The sequence below is a fragment of the Sphaeramia orbicularis genome, chromosome 10 (genome assembly GCF_902148855.1).
Source record: "Sphaeramia orbicularis chromosome 10, fSphaOr1.1, whole genome shotgun sequence".
NCBI classification, from domain to species: domain Eukaryota; kingdom Metazoa; phylum Chordata; class Actinopteri; order Kurtiformes; family Apogonidae; genus Sphaeramia; species Sphaeramia orbicularis.
Window position 1 is genome coordinate 26,516,147 of NC_043966.1, and position 19,850 is coordinate 26,535,996.

The following is a 19,850-nucleotide window of genomic DNA, read 5'->3' on the forward strand; positions in this document are numbered from 1 at the left end:
AGTCACTTGCCTCTTCACCATGCTGCTTTGTACTCCTACAGATGTAGGTCCAGAAAAAAAATTCAGTTATTGACAGACTATCGATGTAAAAGTACCGCCATGTAATTTCTGTGATTATTAATTTCATAAAAGAAACACTGACAGAATGATGTCTAAAGTGTCTGTCAATATTTTTAACAATAATTCCAATTTTTGATTAATATTTCAAAAACATCAGCCCTTTTTTAGCACTGATTATTAAATGAATACTACTGTGTAAAACTGAATACAGGCCAAACCAGGGACACAGTGGATTTAATGATGCAACAGAGAAGCGGTGTCTTGTTTTATCTCATTATTCTAGAATCACTGTCAAAATATGATGGTTGAGTTGTGTTTTACACGGGCAGTATGAACTCAAGGTCCAAGAGCTGGAGTCACACATTTATCCTGTAAGGCACATCTTTTATGCATATAGACTTCACACATAAGGACCCCAAAACATGAACATCTGCCAATTATGCCAACACAGAGAGCAGACCGTCGAGCTGCCTCCAAAACTGAATCTCAACTCAGAATAATTCATGTTGTATTCAGCTGGATCCACTGTCCACTGCTTGTGTGGTTCAATTCATGCTTCTAGTTGCAGGTTTAGATACTGTATAAAAATTAATTGTTCAGTCATGAGCTTTTCCTGAAACAATGGCACAGGTTCACTTTTATTGTTCGTTTTATGAGCGGGTGCGTAGAACAAAAGCACACAGGAATCAAAAAACCTTGAGATCCAATCACCTTAGAATGTCACAGACAAGATAAAAGCAGACTTGGTCTTTTCATCTTTGTTGTGAGGTGGTTTTAGGGTCAGCCTGACAACACACATACGCACAGCTCTAACCTGTTTACTTCCTAGTAGAAGATGTAAGATCACATTGTAGAGAAGAGGAAAACATTACATGGGGGGGGGGGGGTTATTAGAGGAAAAAAACATCAATGACCCTTAGTTGGCATTGAGATTTTGGTACGAAATAAATTAAATACCCCAGGCCGACTACTTTGTTATGACTTTTGGCTTATAAAATGGTTGTAGTGGCAGTTAAGATAATTCATGAGATTGCAGTGCTTCCTATTTTTATAGGGCCACTGTGTGTTATGTGAGGTAATTGCTTTTTCCTGATATTTGCTTTTAACTCTAGGGTAGAATACATTAGTATGCTGTGCAAAAAAAAAAAAAAACTCTAAGGAATTTGGCTAAGGTATACAGTGCATGTAATCTGGACCACGGAACAAGACAAGGAAGCAGGAAAAATCCTTGGCTTTCAGTCCACTGAATAATTAAAAGGATGCTTTATTGGTTTATCCTGTCTAACATGCTGTGGACAATGAGAGTGAGCTGTCCCCAGGTGAAGCATGGTGGCAGCTGCATAGCCCCAGTCAATTGGAAAATGATAGCTGTGCAGATAATTTAATCTTTGTCTAATTAAAGGATCTACATGTCGGGTAGTACTGTAAATAATGAATGAAGTTCAAATGGCACCAGCATCTTTCATGTTACTGCTTGAGTTGTGACAGAGGTTGAAATAAACTACATTTATTGTTACAGCAAGATTATGTTAATCTTCTTTATCACAACAAAACAGTCGTACTTTTTCCTCCTAAGGTGCTGTTAAGGCAACAGACTTTTTATAGATTTTGGTTTTATTAAGTACCCATACTTTGCATGTGTTATGATCCCAAAATCAGGTTTCTGTTCATTCTAAATATTTCATGTTGCTGATGTGGTGCCACATTTAATGAGTGACTCTGAGTTATCAGTCACTTTGTCATACCGTAGTCATACCTTTCTCTGGCCTCCACCTCTGCAGGTTCTTCCGTGCTGCTCTTCACATCCTCCTGGCCAGTGTTGGTGTCCTCTTTCCTTGTGGCGCTGGGTGAGGAACTGCTCTTTGAACATTCCTCACTGACCTGGAGACCCTGGATAGTGCTCTGCTGATGTTGCCATGCATGATGACCCCCTCTGACATAGACAGGCGTGGGCCCTGGCGTTGGTGCCAATATGCTATGGACGGGGCTGCTAGTTTTCCGTAGACCCCCAACACCTCTTTCCCGTGAGTGACTTTTCAGCCGGCCCTGGACGGGCGTTCCTCTGTGGTCCAGGCCATCCTGCTGGATGTAGCCTCCCACCCCACCAACACCACCACCCCCGCTGCCAGCTGAACCTTGGGATGAATGACTAAACCATCGCCAGCGGAGCCTCAGGATCTGCTTCACGTCAAATTCCTTCTTCCCCGACACAGACATCCTCCTCTGGGTTTGGAGACGAAGGCAATGCAATGATGAGTCCCCAAAAACATGGAGAGCACAGAAGATAATAGCCTTGGTTTCAGTCCTCACTGACTATAATGTGCCTCTTCTCTATCGTTATTGTCTCACTACTATCATGACCACCTCCTCCTCTTTTGCTCCTCCGTTGTTCTCTTAGTGGAGATGGAAAGCAGTCGTCTGCAGCTTTTGTTCCTGTGCCTGAGACTACTACCCTCCCTCCAACTCTCCCTCTCTGTCTTCCTCTCTCTTTCCCTCCTGTGCTGCTGCTGTTTCTGTTTGCTGCTGCTGCTGCTGCTGCTGCTGTGCCGCTGGAGCTGAGTTAATGCACATGCATGAACCACACTCCCTCCCCTTTGCCTCCCCTGTTTCGCTTTCTCTCTCGCTCTCTGCTTGCTTCTCCTGTGCACACACACACACACACACACACACTCGGAGAGATAGACACATCTACTCTGGAAATAAAATGAGAAAATGTCCTAAGCTCTGCCCAGTCCCCTCTGCTGCTGCTGTTCTGTGTGTTTCTGTGTTAGTATGTTTGTGTGTGTGGTAACAGGGTTGTCTGCTCTTACTGCGAGGGGGAGGTGGAGTATCATGGAGTCAGTATGATGAGGTCACACCTTAACAAAGTAAATCACTGCTCGCTGAAGGAGGACAACTAAGAACTGCACTGGTATATCAGGATTATTAGTAGGAGTCATAAATGCATGTGGGAACATACCCATGCTCATCCATAAAATAGAAATGCAGAGATAACGGTTGTAAATAACCAACCAAAGGCAAGCAAAACGAATCTAGCATTAATACACATCTGTGCAGTCTGCTATTCACACATCAAACAGAATCCCATGGGGAATATTGCAGTGTAGGTAGCCATGCAGAAAAGAAATATTCTCCTTCAGTCACTGTCTTGAAAGCCCCCCACGATTACAAGTGTAAAACTACATACTGATGAACCTTCAAGGTCAGTAGCTGCCTCTTTCTTGTCTATTATATGTCAAAAACACAGCCTTTCTTTGCATTAATTACACCACTGGGCATATTAAGATCACTTTAGTTTTGCACCTTTTTTAAATGTTGCATCAAAACCATCTATTTCAAAACTCAGAGCAGTAGGATGTGCTAAAAGGTAATTCAAGGACATTAAATTAATATTAACAGAATCACCAGGATGGGGAAACAATGGTTTGGGACTATATATTATATTTTTTCAACACTATTGACATGGTCTAGGTTCTTTAAGTACTTCTTTATAATCAGGTTTTCAGAGAAAACTGTACACACCGTGAAAGTATTTTAAATGAACGTAGTGATGAAAGAAGAAACACATTACACACCTACTTCATATGTTCTTGTTACATATTTTCTGGTGAGGATTTGTTTTGTTCACTGTGATAATTAACACTCAGTTAAAGCTGATATGGTGTTATATTCACCTTTAACACTGCACACTCTTTTTTTTTTAAGTATTTACAGATTATATAAACATAATAGGACATTAGTGAGTCAAACATGTTAATAGGTACTATTGTCTTTCTGCTTCTATATAAAAGATGAGGAGATTATCTCACAGTCACTTTGGTTCTGTTCAATAATAAGTAATCTGTCATCCACCTCCACTTCCTCCCACTGCAGGTTTGCAAAAGTGGGTACTTACTATTAACTAGATTCATTCGTGACCACTTTTTGTATCCATGAGTATATGCCTCGGCCATAAGTAACCGAGTGAACTGACAGAGGTGATCTAATTGTGGATAGATGTTTAAATATCATCGTACCGTGAATTGCTTTCATTCGTAAGACACAGTAAAATGTAGCTTTCACAGCAGTTAATAACATAGACATTTTTCTCTCCACATAGAAAAGCTTTTGCCTCATTGACTGAAACCTTTGGGAGTGAATTACAGCTAACTAGTCAGTAAGAATATCTTTACATATACCAAGTCCATTGCACCAGAGAAACACATTATTATTGTTACAAAGATGGGGATTTGCCGGTCTCGATAACAGCTGCAGGATCAAAAAGGTATCGTAAAGTCCTCAGGTCAATGCATTATTAATATCAACAATGTGTAAAACTACAAAAGCTTGAAAGACTGTGCAAAATATTCAGATCATCCTTTGTTTGTAACTAAATGTTTATGCAAATTATTAGCGAGAATGAGTGAAACATTATTTTCAAAGTCAAGAGGGATAAACTCTGAATTACTAATACGAGCTTATAAAAATATTTTACGTTGTGTTATATTATTTTTAAGTACAGATGGATCAGGAGTGACTGGCCTGTACTGGTGATTCTGATCATTCAAAGACTTAGTACATATTACTTGAACTTTTGTAACCAACAAAATAAAGGTTTGGGTAGCATTTTGATTTTCTAATACTGCATTTCCCAATTTAGGGTCAAGACCTCAAAAGGGTTGCAGACCTCTTTTTGTGAGTCCCCAGCTGAGTGAACGTACACAACAAAAATGTTACGAGAAATCATTTCCTCAACCCTTTCATGCATGAATTATGAAAAAAAGGATCTAGGTTTCTTTTTAGATTGATTTTATTACTAAAATTAGGCTAAAGTTGAAATGAATTTGGATGTTTTTTTTAAATATGGTTTTATTAAAAAGATATTTAACCCCCTGGGACCCAGGAAAGTACAACGTTGGGCTTTTTAAAATTAAATGACTGCCTATATTGGAAACATCTTGATGCAACAGTTTTTTCAGATGCATTTTTTTTTTTTCCAATTTTTATGGAATGTCCTTTGCAGTGGACAGTTTGTTTATTTATTTATTTATTGCATAAAGCTGTGAAACTCTGGTCCCCAAACATGAACAGAAAGCCCATAGCTGGGGCTGAGGAGGTTAACTTATGAGATCACAGAGCGGTCCAAATTCTACAACTAAGATGAACTTCTTTTTCATTGTATTGCTTAGTCTATAGAGACTCCCCCCATGTGGTTTGGAGAATATTGTCTCTAGAACCCTTTGGAAAGTGAGCTGGAACTACGTGTCCACAAATGTGGATGTCACGCATGAAAGTGTTAATCAACATGGAAGATGAATTTTGTCCACAAGAGTGTATTAATACTGACCTCAACAAAGCCATTTGAAATGGAATCAGTGGTGAAAAACAGAACAAAACAAAAACAATGTAAAAAGGGCAACAACACCAAATGATGAAAGCTGCAACAAGATGAAAATTATGTATAAAAAATAATGATCAAACACTCTTTTTAAGGGGGTAAATCAGTCATGTGTTTGTGTACCTCAGCATTTGACTGTTTCACGCTAATATTTTCATATTTCTTGTGTCTGTTAGTAGATGTCAGTGAGGTTTTTGTCAGAAATGATCAGTTTATATCTGTGGTTGTGATTCCTAAATTCAAGCAAAGCACTTTTAACATTGTTTTGAAGGTGGAAATGTTAGTAAAAACTGGATATTATGATGTATTCATTATGTATGTTGGTAAAATTGGGTCCCTAGGAGACATAAAACTGATTTGTTTTAGGTCTCAATCAAAGGTCTTGTTCTATTAAATGTCTGAGTATTTTACTTTTTACAATGGCCTCATAACAGAGACAGTGCTAATGTTAAATTATATTAAATGTAAAAACATGAAAAGAAATTAAAATCAACAGTCATTTATTAATTTATTAAGTTTGCATATGTTGCACACATTCTTTTTATGTGTGATATATTATACAAGGACCCACTCTAAACATAAACTCAGTAAATAGTATCATGATATAAACTACATACGCAAAATTGTATGTTACTCACTGGCACATTGATATCTTAAATTAAAACAGAAACCAATGAATGAAAACCCTAATCCTGAGTTGGGAACAAATTTATCAATTAATTTACCCATAAAGACCCAGTGCTACTTTTGTGGCAGTTCCCAAATTCATTTTTCACTTCATTTCAGCTTTTTTTTTTAAAGTAATTTATCACCATCTATCAAAGTATTATCCTCTGTATTTTGTGTTTTTTCAATGAAAATTGGGAATTTTCCAATATTTAATATAATGATCATGTAGTTTAATTACCATGCTGAGTTTACAGTTGAGGGTTATTATATCAAAAACACAGAAAACTGAAGAAAAGGGGACTTTTTGAGTCAAATATATAATTAATGGAACATAAATTAAGTGTCTCCATCCACTGTCATTTATCAAACTCGATGGGTTTTACTGGTGAATTAATGTTGTAGAAAATGACTGTTTCCATGTTCACTACAGAGTCTCTGAACGTCCAAATGGGTCATATCTGATGACGATGAAAAGATGACAAATTGCATTTTACACCAATTATTTACACATACTGATAGGATTAGTGGATCAACAGGTATTAAACATTTTATATCAGTAGATGCTTTTGGTTATCAGTAGCTGTTTGGGTCTTTATGGGTTAATAAACACTGGCATGATAGGATTCAACATCTGTTAGATATGTGGACACGCCAGTCAATAGAACTAAGGTGAATAATGTAAAACATAATATTCCATTATTAAACAGCTACTTAATAATAGGCGTTAGTAGATTATTCTGTTGATCTAAACAATCTTCATTACTCGTAATTCCATACGTGTTCAAGATGATTTTAGTTAAAGTTTCAGCGCATGATAATTATGGCTAACAGGTCCAATTTTGAACATTGTAATGATCCCTTTTTACAATGAGGGCTGCCCTGTACCTGTTCCCCTGCTGCTCCCTGCCCTCCTACCAGTATCATTATCCCCTCACCTCATCTGTGCTAGCATGTCCAATCTGCCCCTATGACCGTGCACTGACCCAGAAAGACGTGAAAATCTAGGTCAACATCCGTCCAGATTTGACATGTCAACCAATTTGACCTTGAAGATAGATGTCAAGGTCAACGCCCAAACAACTCATCCACAACCTTCCCAAGTTGCACCTAGATACCAAACATGACAGAAACTGGATGAGTAAACAAGACATCTGTAACTCCTTTCACACAGCACACTGTCACAGAGGCTTTTGGCCAATCAGAGGTGTTTGCTGACATCTTTCATCAGTGATCGCTTTTAAGACATGAATAAGACTCTTTTGCACTACTCTGTGGTTTGTCACAAAAGCGACATGACAGCTACCGTAACCATAATAATTTTGGCTCTACTTTTAAACATTGGCATGAAAGGATGCAACACATTCAGGCAGTTTCTTCCACTTGATTTCCACCTCTTACCACTTTAATAATAATACATCTGCCAGTTGTGTATGTATGTGTCATTTTGCTCGACAAAGCAATAAAAACAAACAAGAAAAAAAGGGTTTTCCCCCACAATGTAGCATTCAGAAACAGAATATTTTCTATCATCTTATTAGATTGAATTTGAATCTGAAAATCAAAGTGGCTACACTGCACCAACTGACTACTAAAGAAAACAATGCCATTACTGCTGCAAAAGGGGGAGAGTTTGAGGGCACTATGTTCATCCACACTCTAGGAATATCATAATAATAAAGGCCCATCAGAGTGAGATATGGTCTAGTAACAAGCCATTCCACTGAGTAACCTCTTTTATTCTTCCAGGAGTCAAGGACACCATCTGGCTGCTATCCACATGACACATGAGATGTCAGATGTCAGACTGGTGTAGTAAACCACATTATCATTCAACATCTGTCTCCCCAAACATACCTGTCTGCCTACCCAGCTAATATATGACAGCGCAAAATGGGGTGGATGATGCCTGTCTGCTCCAGAATCACATGGTCAAAATAAAATATTATAACAGTAATGTGGTAAGCTCCATATTCATAGCATGTATTAATAGAGGGAGTCTTACATAAGTAAATCATTAAAACACCAAGTACCATAAGAAATGATGTGTTAGTGAACAAAGAGGAAAAAGATGTGAAAACTGAAAACTGTATGAATAAATTTACAGGAAACTGACAAATCACAACACAGATGGTTTGATTACAGTGTGTGGTTTGTTTCCTTACTGAAACAGAATCTTTCTGAATAAAACGCCGGTCACTTTGTGGTAAGAATCTGTCTTGCACAGTTGAGGTCAAAAGGGACGACTGAAATTTTTCATTCATTCAATTGTTACTCTAATTTCTAAATCGCTGTTATAGACTTTTTTTTTTTTTTTTTTTACTTTTTCTTGCACTAGAGCTAAGAATACACAGTGTTTGTTTTGAACAAGAAATTGACCCAATTACCTGGTTAAACTAATATCTAATTAAGGTCTCCTGGAAATACTTTAATGCATAACAAAATGGAGAACATACTTTTTTTTAATGAAAATATTTAGAAATATTTTCCCTTACCTGAAAAACAGATTCCAGGTTTCCTCTTCAGCATTTAAGCCGCAGAATTATCCTCTAACATGAATGCCTGACGGAATCGGAACATGATCCAATAACTGAATGCATTGCATGTGCAAAGGAATGTTCCAAGTTTTTCATCTCCCGTGTCCCTCTTTTAGAACAAAAAATGTTGCCTCTCTAGAAAGGAAGGGGGGGGGGACTTTCCTCTTTCAAAGGAAACTCCCGATAAGTTCCTTCCTCTGTACAACATCAACAATTGCATTCAAACAAGCACAGTTATCATATCCTGTGTTTGAGGCAAAACAGCTTTCACAAAAGCCCTCCCATAGAAACTCCATTCCCATGACTAAAGACTTTTAATTATGTTTAATGTTATTCTTGGTTCTTGTGTGTGACAAAACCATAACCAAACTGCCTAAAGTTTACAAAACAATTATTCCGGCAATAGCTTTAATGAATAAAGGAGCATGAAATGACTAAGGAAACCACAAGTCAATTCCACATATTTAATTTATCATTAGAAACAACAACATTCATAAGTCTTTTTTACCTTATGGCAGAGGTATGCATCTGCTTTGAGTGTTAATTTATAAAACAACTGTAAAAGAAATACAACATTTATACTAAAATTTGTCTACACTCAAATATGGGCCCTTTCTATTGAATACCTTTTTTTGTCAATATTAAAAAAAAAAAAAAAAAAAAAGAAATAAATAAATAATGCACTTTTAATAGCCTGTTCTACCTTGACTGTTCACTTTTGCAGTCTGTCAGTTAGAGTAGAGCTAGCTAATGTTACTGCAGTTTTTTTATGTTGTCTGTTGAATTAGTTGTTTGACCATTTTCCAGCAGCACAGATGGATGTGATCACCCTAAAAGCAGGATGCTGGTGAGCGAGAAGTTTTCAGATGCTCAGATATCAACAAACCAATGCACAAATATGACATTGCAAGCAAAAATCCTTCATGAAAACTCTTACTTGACTAAATATAGTCAAATAAGTGAATATAACTAGGGTCTGTTAGCAGTAATTCTTTTTTCAGGCAAAGTCCTGCTGATCAATGTATTGTTATAAATTACAATATATGAAGTGATTAGATTATAAATCATGAATGTTCACCTCTGTGGAGATAGTGACATACACTACAGGCCTAAACCATTTAAAGATCTTGTTTACAATGCCTTTCTTAAAAAACAGTATGAACTCTATGGATTTTTTTATGCATTATAGTGCATGATCAGATTTTGCTTTCATTATTATGGACTGTTTTCCTCAATTAACCTTTACAAATACATTGATGTTACCAAACCATTGCAGAATGAATGTTAACAAAAGAAAAGAGAAGAACTCTGTTTTAGGGTTGAGAAGATTTACAAGAGTCACAACTTCAGTGCAAAAAAAAAGGGAAGAAACACAGCTTGTATTATAAAAATTAAATTCTAATTCTATTTTATTCTTACACATGAAAATTTTCAAGTTAAGAACTTTTTTTCCATTAATCTATTTTTATGAACATGAAATTTCTTTATTAAATTAAAATGACTGATTATAAGTGACATTTTAGAATTTGTGTGGTCAAAATGTATGTTTACGCTGTTATCTGTAATTATAATGGTGCTGGTTAATTTGGAAGAGATGCAATTTTTAAGATGGGTCCAAAAAGAAAGGGAAAGGGCAATAATAGACTAAACGGACAAGTATTTCTGAGTCCTTTTTTATAGAATGTCTAAGCATTTTCAACATCTAGATATTTACTATTACTACTACTACTACTACTACTGCTACCATGACCCTCAAGTCACCGTACAGATAAAAATATACAAATACATATAAAAATGTATGTTGTGTAATTTTTTAAAATGCATTTCCCCAATGTTATTACTGATACAATAAAGGAAAGTGTATGCAGTGGCTTTTCTTTCCTTTTCTTTTTTAGTGAATTTTATTAAAAGACCACAACAATACAATCAAACATTACAGGCAACAGACAATGTACAAAATATATTAAAAAGACAGCGCAGTTATTAGAAGTAGGTGTAAACAATCCAGATAAAAGACTTAGGGGTAAATTCTAATGGTTTTTGTTGCTTTTTTGTGTTTATTAAGGATCTTACTACTGATACAATAAAGAAGAGGTCTACACAGTGGCGCCATAAGGTGGACAAAAGTAAGGAAGATACTACAGACCTACGACTGATAGGGGCCGTCGAAAATACTGAAATAATGGTCCTTTTTTTTCCCCTCCAAAATGATTAACTGCCACTATAAAAATGTTTCCTTTACAAGGTACTAATAACAGTTTTTGTTTCGTTGAGTTAGTTTTGTTTTGTTTTTGGCATAAAATAATAAAATCCAGTAAGCCTCTGCCCCTCGTCTCCCCCCTCCAGAATTCAGACATGGTTTGGTCCAAGTGACGGAGCTCCTAGCAGCCGCAAAATGCTAGTGCTAAGGAAACACAAACTGGAGGATGTTTCCGGTTACAGTTGTCAAAGTTTGGTTATCAATAAGAACAAAAACAAAAAAGAGACAGAACTCAGCAGTGGAAGGAGGACAGTATGAGACAGTTTTTACCAGGTGGGTTTTGTCCGTGAGAGGTGGAAACTGAACTGATAGCCACGTGCACATGACGTAAACTGCTTGACTCCTCCCAGTGTTATGCTAGTTAGCTTACTTCACTCCTAACAAAAATGTGATCCTGTGTTTTTTCAGCCAACATTCCTACTCCCTTTCAGGCACAACAGTTGTTCTTTTTTTTTTTTTTTCTATTTGATTTTTTGTGTATTGTTTATCATTATTATTATTATTTTTCTATTGTTTGATTTTTTTATTTGTGTATTGTTTTATTATTATTATTATTGTTATTATTATTATTATTATTATTATTATTATTATTATCATTATTATTTTTGTTCCATATGTTTTGTATTATGTCTGTGTCTGAAATAACCTAACCTAACCTAACATTTAAGCAGTGCAGACAGATCCTTTGTACATATGTAAAGTAAATCACTTTTTTTTTATGCATCTGCCAACCTGATGTCAAGCCTCAGCTTCCGGCTTAGCTGTCCCACTCCCATCTCCCCACACCCACCACACCCCTGACACTGACATTTGAAGAAGGAGGTGAGTTCTTACGTGTCAAAACTGTGTCTAATGTGAAGAGGAAAAGTATTACTCTACACACTATTTACTTTATAATAATAAATTGTTATGATGATATAGAACAGTGTTTTTCAACCTTGGGGTCGGGACCCCACGTGGGGTCGCCTGGAATTCAAATGGGGTCGCCTGAAATTTCTAGTAATTGATTAAAAAAAACAAAAAAACAAACAACAAAAAAAAAAAACAGTACTAATAAAAAATATATAGTGAATTGAGAGAGACAATCACAATGCATAAAAGACATGATAAACTGAAGCTGAAACTGGAGCACTGTGGTACTGGTTATCTTTCAAATGTTCATTGTTAATTATATATATTTTATCAAATTGGATTTTAATATTTTTTGTGTGTTTTTTGTCCTTTTGTGTTGATCAAGTAGGTTAAAGTGAAAAAATGATATGCAGATGTTATAGATGAAGTTATGCTAAAAAAAACAGATAAAAAACATGGGTATAGTAAACATTTCTTTACAGAGTATATACAGGCAAAATCAAAAGTACTCAAAAACGGCCAAAATAGGCACAGACCCCTAAGGGTTACGATGCTGCAACTCTTTCATAATTCATTGTAAATATAAGCTGGACTGACTGTACATATCCTGACCAAGGAAAATAAAGTTCTCACTTTGTGCAGTAATCTCGACCTGACTTTTCTGCCTCCGTCCATAATAATATACATTATATAGACTAAATGTCATCTAAAATTTACAATTATTTGCAACATATTATAGCAAACTATTACATGATCAAAAACAAATTCATTTTAACAAAAAAAAGTCTCCATTTTGAATGTCTGGGGTCGGCAGAAATTTGTGATGTTAAAATGGGGTCACGAGCCAAAAAAGGTTGGGAACCACTGATATAGAGTCTGATCAAGCGGTAACACGTGGACACATTTTGTGTTCAACAGTCTCTGCAGAATAACTTATGTGCATGTATTATACATATTTGAGTAGGTATTTATAAGCACTTAAACATTATGTTTAACAAAATTTGGGAAGCTAAAATTTTTAGGTGAAAAATGTCAAATTACTGTATTACAGTAACACATGGACTTGAAATGGAGATAAATTTTTTTAAGCTTTACCCAAACATTCAAAACATGCGATTCGTGACAGAAATTGATATCAGTAGGAGAAAACCTTTTAGATATTATGTTCAACTATGCTGAAAATAAATTTTGGAGTACATTATTGAAAAGTCTCTGTTTTATTCACATGAGAATGTGGTCATGTGGACAGACTGCCATAGTAACACGTCGACGACTCTTTACCATTGTATGCATCAGCCTAAATGTTGACTTATTTTTTAAAACATCAAGCCAGATATAATCACAATGTTTTATTTAATGTATTTGATACTAACACAGTGTTATTTACAACTTATGGTGGTCCATACTGATAGAAGTAAATTACAAATAAAGTAATTTCTGGGTAACAGTTCACAGATAATTTTTTAAAATGTGACAGATTTAACACATTTTCAGTTTTTTTACATATAATTTTTAGCGTCAAATTGAGCTAAATTTTTATGTCTGAGGCATGGCTATGGTGTAAAAAGTACAACTGATAAAATTGGTTGTAACTTTTTTCCTGCAAGTGGTATTTTAAAAAGGATAATAGTTCCATAAATTTGAGATCTGTAGCTTAAAAGTGAACACACTTGATGTATGATGTATGCAAATTTACTTTTTCATGTTGATGTTCACTTTAGCTTGATCAGACCCTATAGAGATGAGGTTAGAAAGGAATCTCTATGGACTATGATGTTTGTGGATGACATTGTGATCTGTAGTGAGAGCAGGGAGGAGCAGGTGGAGGTATGCCCTGGAAAGAAGAAGGATGAAAGTCAGTCGCAACACGACAGAATATATGTGTGAGTGAAAGGGGAGGGAGGTGAAACTGAGGATGCAAGGAGGTGGGGTGAAGATAGTGAAGGATTTTAAGTATTTAGGGTCAACTTTTCAGAGCAATAGGGCCGCTGGATTAGAGGTGAAGAGCAAGGTGCAGGCAGGGTGGAATGGGTGGAGAAAAGTGTCAGGTGTGAGAAAAGTGCATCTCCAAGACTTAAAGGCGTATAGGATGGTAGTGAAACCAGCGAGGTTTGGACACGGCTGCACTGAGCAAAAGAGAGGAGGCAGAGCTGAAGATTTTCAGATTTTCTTTGGGAGTGACAAAGATGCAAGGATAGGAGTGAGCACATCAGAAGAACAGCTCAGGTTGGATGCTTTGGGGGCAAAATGAGAGAGGACAGATTGAGATGGATCGGACTTGTGCAGAGGAGGGATAGTGAATATATTGGTAGAAGGAAGATGAAGATGGAGCTACCAAGCAGGAGGCAAAGAGAAGATTTATGGATGTGGTGAAGGAGGACATTGTTGTGAAAGAAGAAGATGCAGTAGACAGGGTCAGATGGGAGCTGATGATTTGCTGTGGCGACCCCTAAAGGGAGCAGCCAAAGTAGTAGCCTAATAGTGGTACATTATTATTATATTCCACATAATGAGCCATTCATAAAACAAAAATAACCTACATTACTCATTTGATGCTGGTTAGTTTAAGTCATAATGTTATTTTGAGCACTGTTAGGGATACATTATCAAGTGCATCATTGCATTCTAGCCAAGACCATGTTCAGGTGACACTGTTGTGCCAGGGAGAAGTGTGGAAGTGGAGGGAGAATTGAATTACAGCACCACTAGCACTAATACAAATGATGAGGAAGAGAAAAAGGCAGTAAAATTAAAATTTACTTCAAGCCAGAAAGTAAAACTATTTGTTATTTGTATTTTTATATAAATGTAAAAACAATTAAAAAACTGTTATCATTAAAAATTTTATTAAAATGTAAAAGCTGGCTAGCACATGTCTCATTAATCTTGCATGAAATTGTGAAATCTATTATTAGCTGAAAATTGATCCATGCCTGCCCAGTGTTACATATTTAGGGTTTGCAGTACTTCAGTGGTTGGGCCCAAACTGATATTTTTTTTTACGTGGCCCCAAATCCCTGGTGGCATCGCTGGGTGTATGTGCTTGGCTGAGAAGCCAGTGGTGCGAAGCTGCCATCAGTGGGATTATGACTTAACACGTCTAAGTCAGAATCGTGTCTAGACTGTCTAGAATCCTGTCTAGAGGAGCTCCAGTTGGTCTCAAAAGTATAAAGGATATACTCGTTAAAGGTGTTTTTAGACTTTTTTGCCTTTTTTTTTTTTTTTTAAGAAAGTGTATGAAATACAATTTTGTGTTCAGTTAATGTTTATTTTCTCTAATCCTTGTTTACAGGTGACATTAAATAACTTTTATTAAAGTTAAACCAGGTAATTAGAGGAATATCACTATTTGGTGGAACAATGTAGACAACACAGTGTGGGCTAATGTGATGTTTCTTTTTTTTGTTTTCTTTGTTGTTTTTTTTAAGATTCACAACCTGTGATTTCATCTTTAACAAGGTGTTGGATTTTAAAGTTTGTTAGTCACTGTGTAACATCATCATGTTAAAAATAATGAAAGCTGGCAGACAAGTATAATGTGATGGAATAAAAAGTTGCTCCTTTAACTTTTTATTCCACTTTCTGTGGAAATGTAGTGGAGTATAACAATAACCATTGTATGAACATACACAAGTAAAATACAAATACCTCAAATTTGTACTTAAGTAGTACAGGAACATTAATAGGGAATAACACTGCATTGTGGGTCAGTAATAGTACAGAATGGAAATTTGAGCAGAATTTTAAATGCTTGCCTTTACATTTAAATGTTATATATTTTATTTTATATGGTTTAGGGGTACTACTGATCTTCTGACGTCAGTATATTTAAAAGTAGCGTGTTGACCCATGGGGATCCACGGGTCAATGTAAGGGATGCGTTTTTATTACCTCCGCCAAGGAGGTTATGTTTTCGTCGGGGTTTGTCTGTTTGTTTGTTTGTTTGTTTGTTTGTTTGTTTGTCTGTTAGCAAGATGACTCAAAAAGTTATGGATGAATTTTGATGAAATTTTCAGGAAATGTTGATACTGGCACAAGACACAAATGATTACATTTTGGTGGTGATCGGAGGGGGGACTGATCTGTCTTGGTGAAGGTCTGCGCTCTCCGAGTGCTTTTCTAGTTATTATTATTATTATCATTGTTTCACAGTCTGTCCTAATTAGTTCATGTGGCTGCATTTGCTAATAATAAGACCAGGTGATATTGATCATTCTCATAGGAGAAAAGTGTTTTCTGTAGGATGTGTATTTTAACATTGGGGGAAAAGGAGTTTGGGTTTGGTTGGAGACCGCCTTTTTAATTTAATTTAATTTAAATTAAAATTGAACTGGTGACAAGTCCTTCACTGATATGGTAATTGCAGATTTTCTGTTAGACCTAAGGAGCAGTGATTTCCCCAAACCTTTCACTTCCTAAGACCTTGTTGTGTTCAGCCAAATATGCAATCATAACTAAATGAAGAAATTTTACATACACAATATGAGTTCTACATAACTCTGATTTTGCCACCAAGCTAAGTACTGAAGAAACTGGTTTATGTGTACCCACCACCCTCCATATCTCATCAGTGCATGAAGCCTACTCACCATTGTTCCATGGCTGGTCGGTCCCCATTACATTTAAAATGCAATGTTTCAGAGACAGACTGACAGAATGGCTTGAAAGTTGGCACAAATGTTCTCTTGGAGTTGATGATGAACTGGACGGGTACACTTCAAGGTCACTGTGGCTTCATATCAGCTCACAAAGGTTCAGTTGGATCCAAGACAGAACTGATTAAAACATGGTGACCAAAAGTCAAATATTAAGGTTGTTAATTAAATAAACTAAAGATATCTACAATAAAAAGTAGGTTAACAGTTGTAGGTTACTAGTAATTGAGATACGTGTATGAACTGTACACAACTGATTGAATGTGACAGTTCTGGTCTTCAACTGAACTGAACTATGTTTGTCAATCACAAGTACATTCATTGTGTAAATTTAATTTTGCTCCTTGTCTCTGAAAAACAGTTTATAGTTTGTTATGTTGGATTGTGCATACAGTAAAGAAAACAAAATATCTGTAGTTTCATGACCTCTTTTTAGAACATGATATGGTACATAATATCAGTGGTACATTGCTAATGTCCATCCTACAAAAAGAAAGTTATTTTCCACTTGTCTTTGTAATATGTAGTTCTGCATTATTGTATTCACTGCATGCTCAAGTTTACTGTATTATATTTTGTATAATGAGCTGAATGAACAGTATTTAATCCCTTCATCAAAAGTTTGATTACTTTACTGTTATTAGCTTTATCATTCCTTCACTTCCCAAAATGTTTACTGTGGGCAGCTTAGCTTATTTAGTGAAAGGATGCCCAAATAACTGGAAGAGGAAAAATTATTTTATAAATCAGGATTGTCCTGAAGTTTTGACCGGATCATAATTTTTTGGGATGTTCTGTTAACTTTGGCTAAAAAGCACTAGCTGTCATTTAATATTTCGTATGGATTTCCTTAATGGATAATATACAGCAGGGAGCTGTGTTTATCAGACCTGTCAAGATTAAAACAACACAACATTATGTTCTTATACAAAAGAATATCATGTTGATTACATTTTATGAACATACCAGTGGAAACCGCTAATAATCCCATGTGTTCAAATGCATAAATATTCTCTTATAGTGACCAGTCCACTTAGCATTTGCTTATTAGTTTATTTTGTGCACTCAACGTGGTGCTGCTATATTTTGTGATGTTGTTCATATTCATATTTCAGAGGAAAAATGACTGAAGAATAATGCAGATGGATAAAGTACATGGGGCCAAACTCAAGTGGATCAATAATGTGGTCACATGATGCCTCTTTGAAGGGAGAGGCAGAAGAGTCTACAGTAACCCAGAAAAATGACTGAGGTCAGGAATATATTGTCTGAACCATCAGTATGAATAGCTTGTGTCAGAAAAACTGCCACTTCTAATTCAGGCCAAGCCAGAGATATAGGCAGTATGTTACAACATGTATGTGTCAACACAACAGGTACCAGACCCACTATCAATGTAAATAACCCTTATTATCACTGATGAAATGGGCTGTTAGACCTACAAACAGATGAACTGCTCAGTTACACTATTTCTACTACTACTATTACTACTAGTAAATAATAATGATAATAATAATAATAATAATAATAATAATAATAATAATAATAATAAATTATTATTATTTAGTAATTATCTCCCTAGTGATTCACTGAGACAGCCATGGTGACTGTTGGTGGGTTTCACAAAAAATATATAGTGTAATGTATAGAGTTAAATATACTGTGTCTATAAAACAATCTTTATATTTATCTCATTCAAGAGAGATCACATAGTGTAATAGTGTCAAGAACAGGTAAACTTTGTGATTCACATCTGTCTGAATGTGCACAACATCACATTATTTAAAAACACACTCATACAAATAGAGTGAAAATGCTCAAACATTATTGTGAGCTCAGTCAATTTATGGTGTAATGTGTGGGGGTGTAACACTGCACTCACTTGTCCCGAACCGTTTTGGTTCAGGGCCTTCAATACAATATGGAGGTGTACCGAACAAGTACATGTAGCCTTTGTGAAGAACGCAAACGCTCGCCTTAAGTTTCTACATGAACTTTGAAACAGAATGCACACAGTATGAGCAGGGTGGCTGCAAGTGGAACCCATGTGCAGTATTTGATATTCTAGACAGACGTCTAAGCGGTCCATGCACCATACAAATGCTGAAGGTGAGCCAGCATGGCAGCTCAGAGCAGCATCACAGGTACAAAGCCAAAGTTGGAAGACCCTCCGTCTTTTCCAAGGTCTCCGATTTGGGAGCATTTTGGATTCCCTGTCAGTTATGTCGATGGAGAGAGACAAGTCGACAAAACAAGAGTGGTGTGCCGGCACTGTTTTGTGAAGATCAGTTATCGTTAAGTTTTTTTTTTCTTTTTTAATGAAATTGGTCTCCTTCACTGTACCAAAAACTTATCGAAACTGTATCAAACTGAAGACCCCTGTACCGAAAACGTACTGAACCGAAATTTTTCTGTACTGTTGCACTCCTAGTAATGTGTGAATGTAACGTCAGAGATCACAGTTTAGATTTATTATTGAAGTGCATGGCTTCACTAATATTGGTAATATGTTAACTAACAAGCTAATATGAAGATTGTATACACTCTATTGCTAACCTCCTAACTGATGAATATGTTTGGATTTTCTCCATGCTATCACCTATATGAATGAAGACATGAAACATGTCAGGCTGCTGCAGACACATAAAAGCAGGGATTTGTTTCAGAAAACTTTACACCAATCAGGTTAGGACTATTCAGAGACTGATCACAGTTTAAATGACATCGTTCTGAAACAGGTTAACAAACGTTTTCATGTTGAGTTTTCACTAAACATGGTCTAAAACAAGACACATGGCTCTGAGTGAAATTTGGGAACATTAATAGTTAAACTGCATTGTGGTCAGTGATACTAGTTAGAAATAATATAACAGTGCTATCCACAATCACACTTGAACTGGAAGAGAGAACTTACAGGGGTTGGACAAAATAATGGAAACACCTTCACCTCAAGATGATAATGCCCCAATCCATACAGCTAGAATTGTTAAAGAATGGCATTAGGAACATTCTAATGAAGTTGAGCATCTCGTATGGCCGGCACAGTCCCCAGACCTCAACATTATTGAGCATTTATGGTCAGTTTTAGAGATTCAAGTAAGACGTCGATTTCCACCGCCATCGTCTCTAAAAGAGGTGGAGGGTATTCTAACTGAAGAATGGCTTAAAATTCCTTTGGAAACAATTCACAAGTTGTATGAATCAATACCTCGGAGAATTGAGGCTGTAATTGCCGCAAAAGGCGGACCTACACCATATTAAATTATATTTTGTTGATTTTTTAAGGTGTTTCCATTATTTTGTCCAACCCCTGTATGTAGAGCATTGTAAGGTCAATACCCCAGTGGAACAAGAAACACACCCAACAACACTTGGTATGACACAACCATATTAAGTGTGTGTATCAAATAATAATATGGCAAAGATAAAAGCAAAAAAAGAAA

The 19,850-nt window shown here is 36.2% G+C and overlaps 1 protein-coding gene across 3 annotated transcripts in view; it reads right to left on the reverse strand.

The window, feature by feature from the left end:
• The window catches only part of klhl4 (kelch-like family member 4), a 39,634-nt gene extending 30,898 nt beyond the window's left edge, over window positions 1-8,736 (reverse strand). The window contains exons 1-2 of one of the 3 annotated variants that reach the window (XM_030146098.1): window positions 8,599-8,736; window positions 1,817-2,283 (exon numbers count right to left, since the gene is read on the reverse strand). In XM_030146098.1, the coding sequence (XP_030001958.1) occupies window positions 1,817-2,277 (461 nt within the window). In that variant the 5' untranslated portion in view covers window positions 2,278-2,283; window positions 8,599-8,736. Of the gene's footprint in view, window positions 1-1,816; window positions 2,284-8,598 lie in introns of those variants that run through there. The other 2 variants (XM_030146097.1, XM_030146099.1) reach the window with 2 other exon arrangements.
• Between the last annotated feature and the right edge of the window lie 11,114 nt (window positions 8,737-19,850).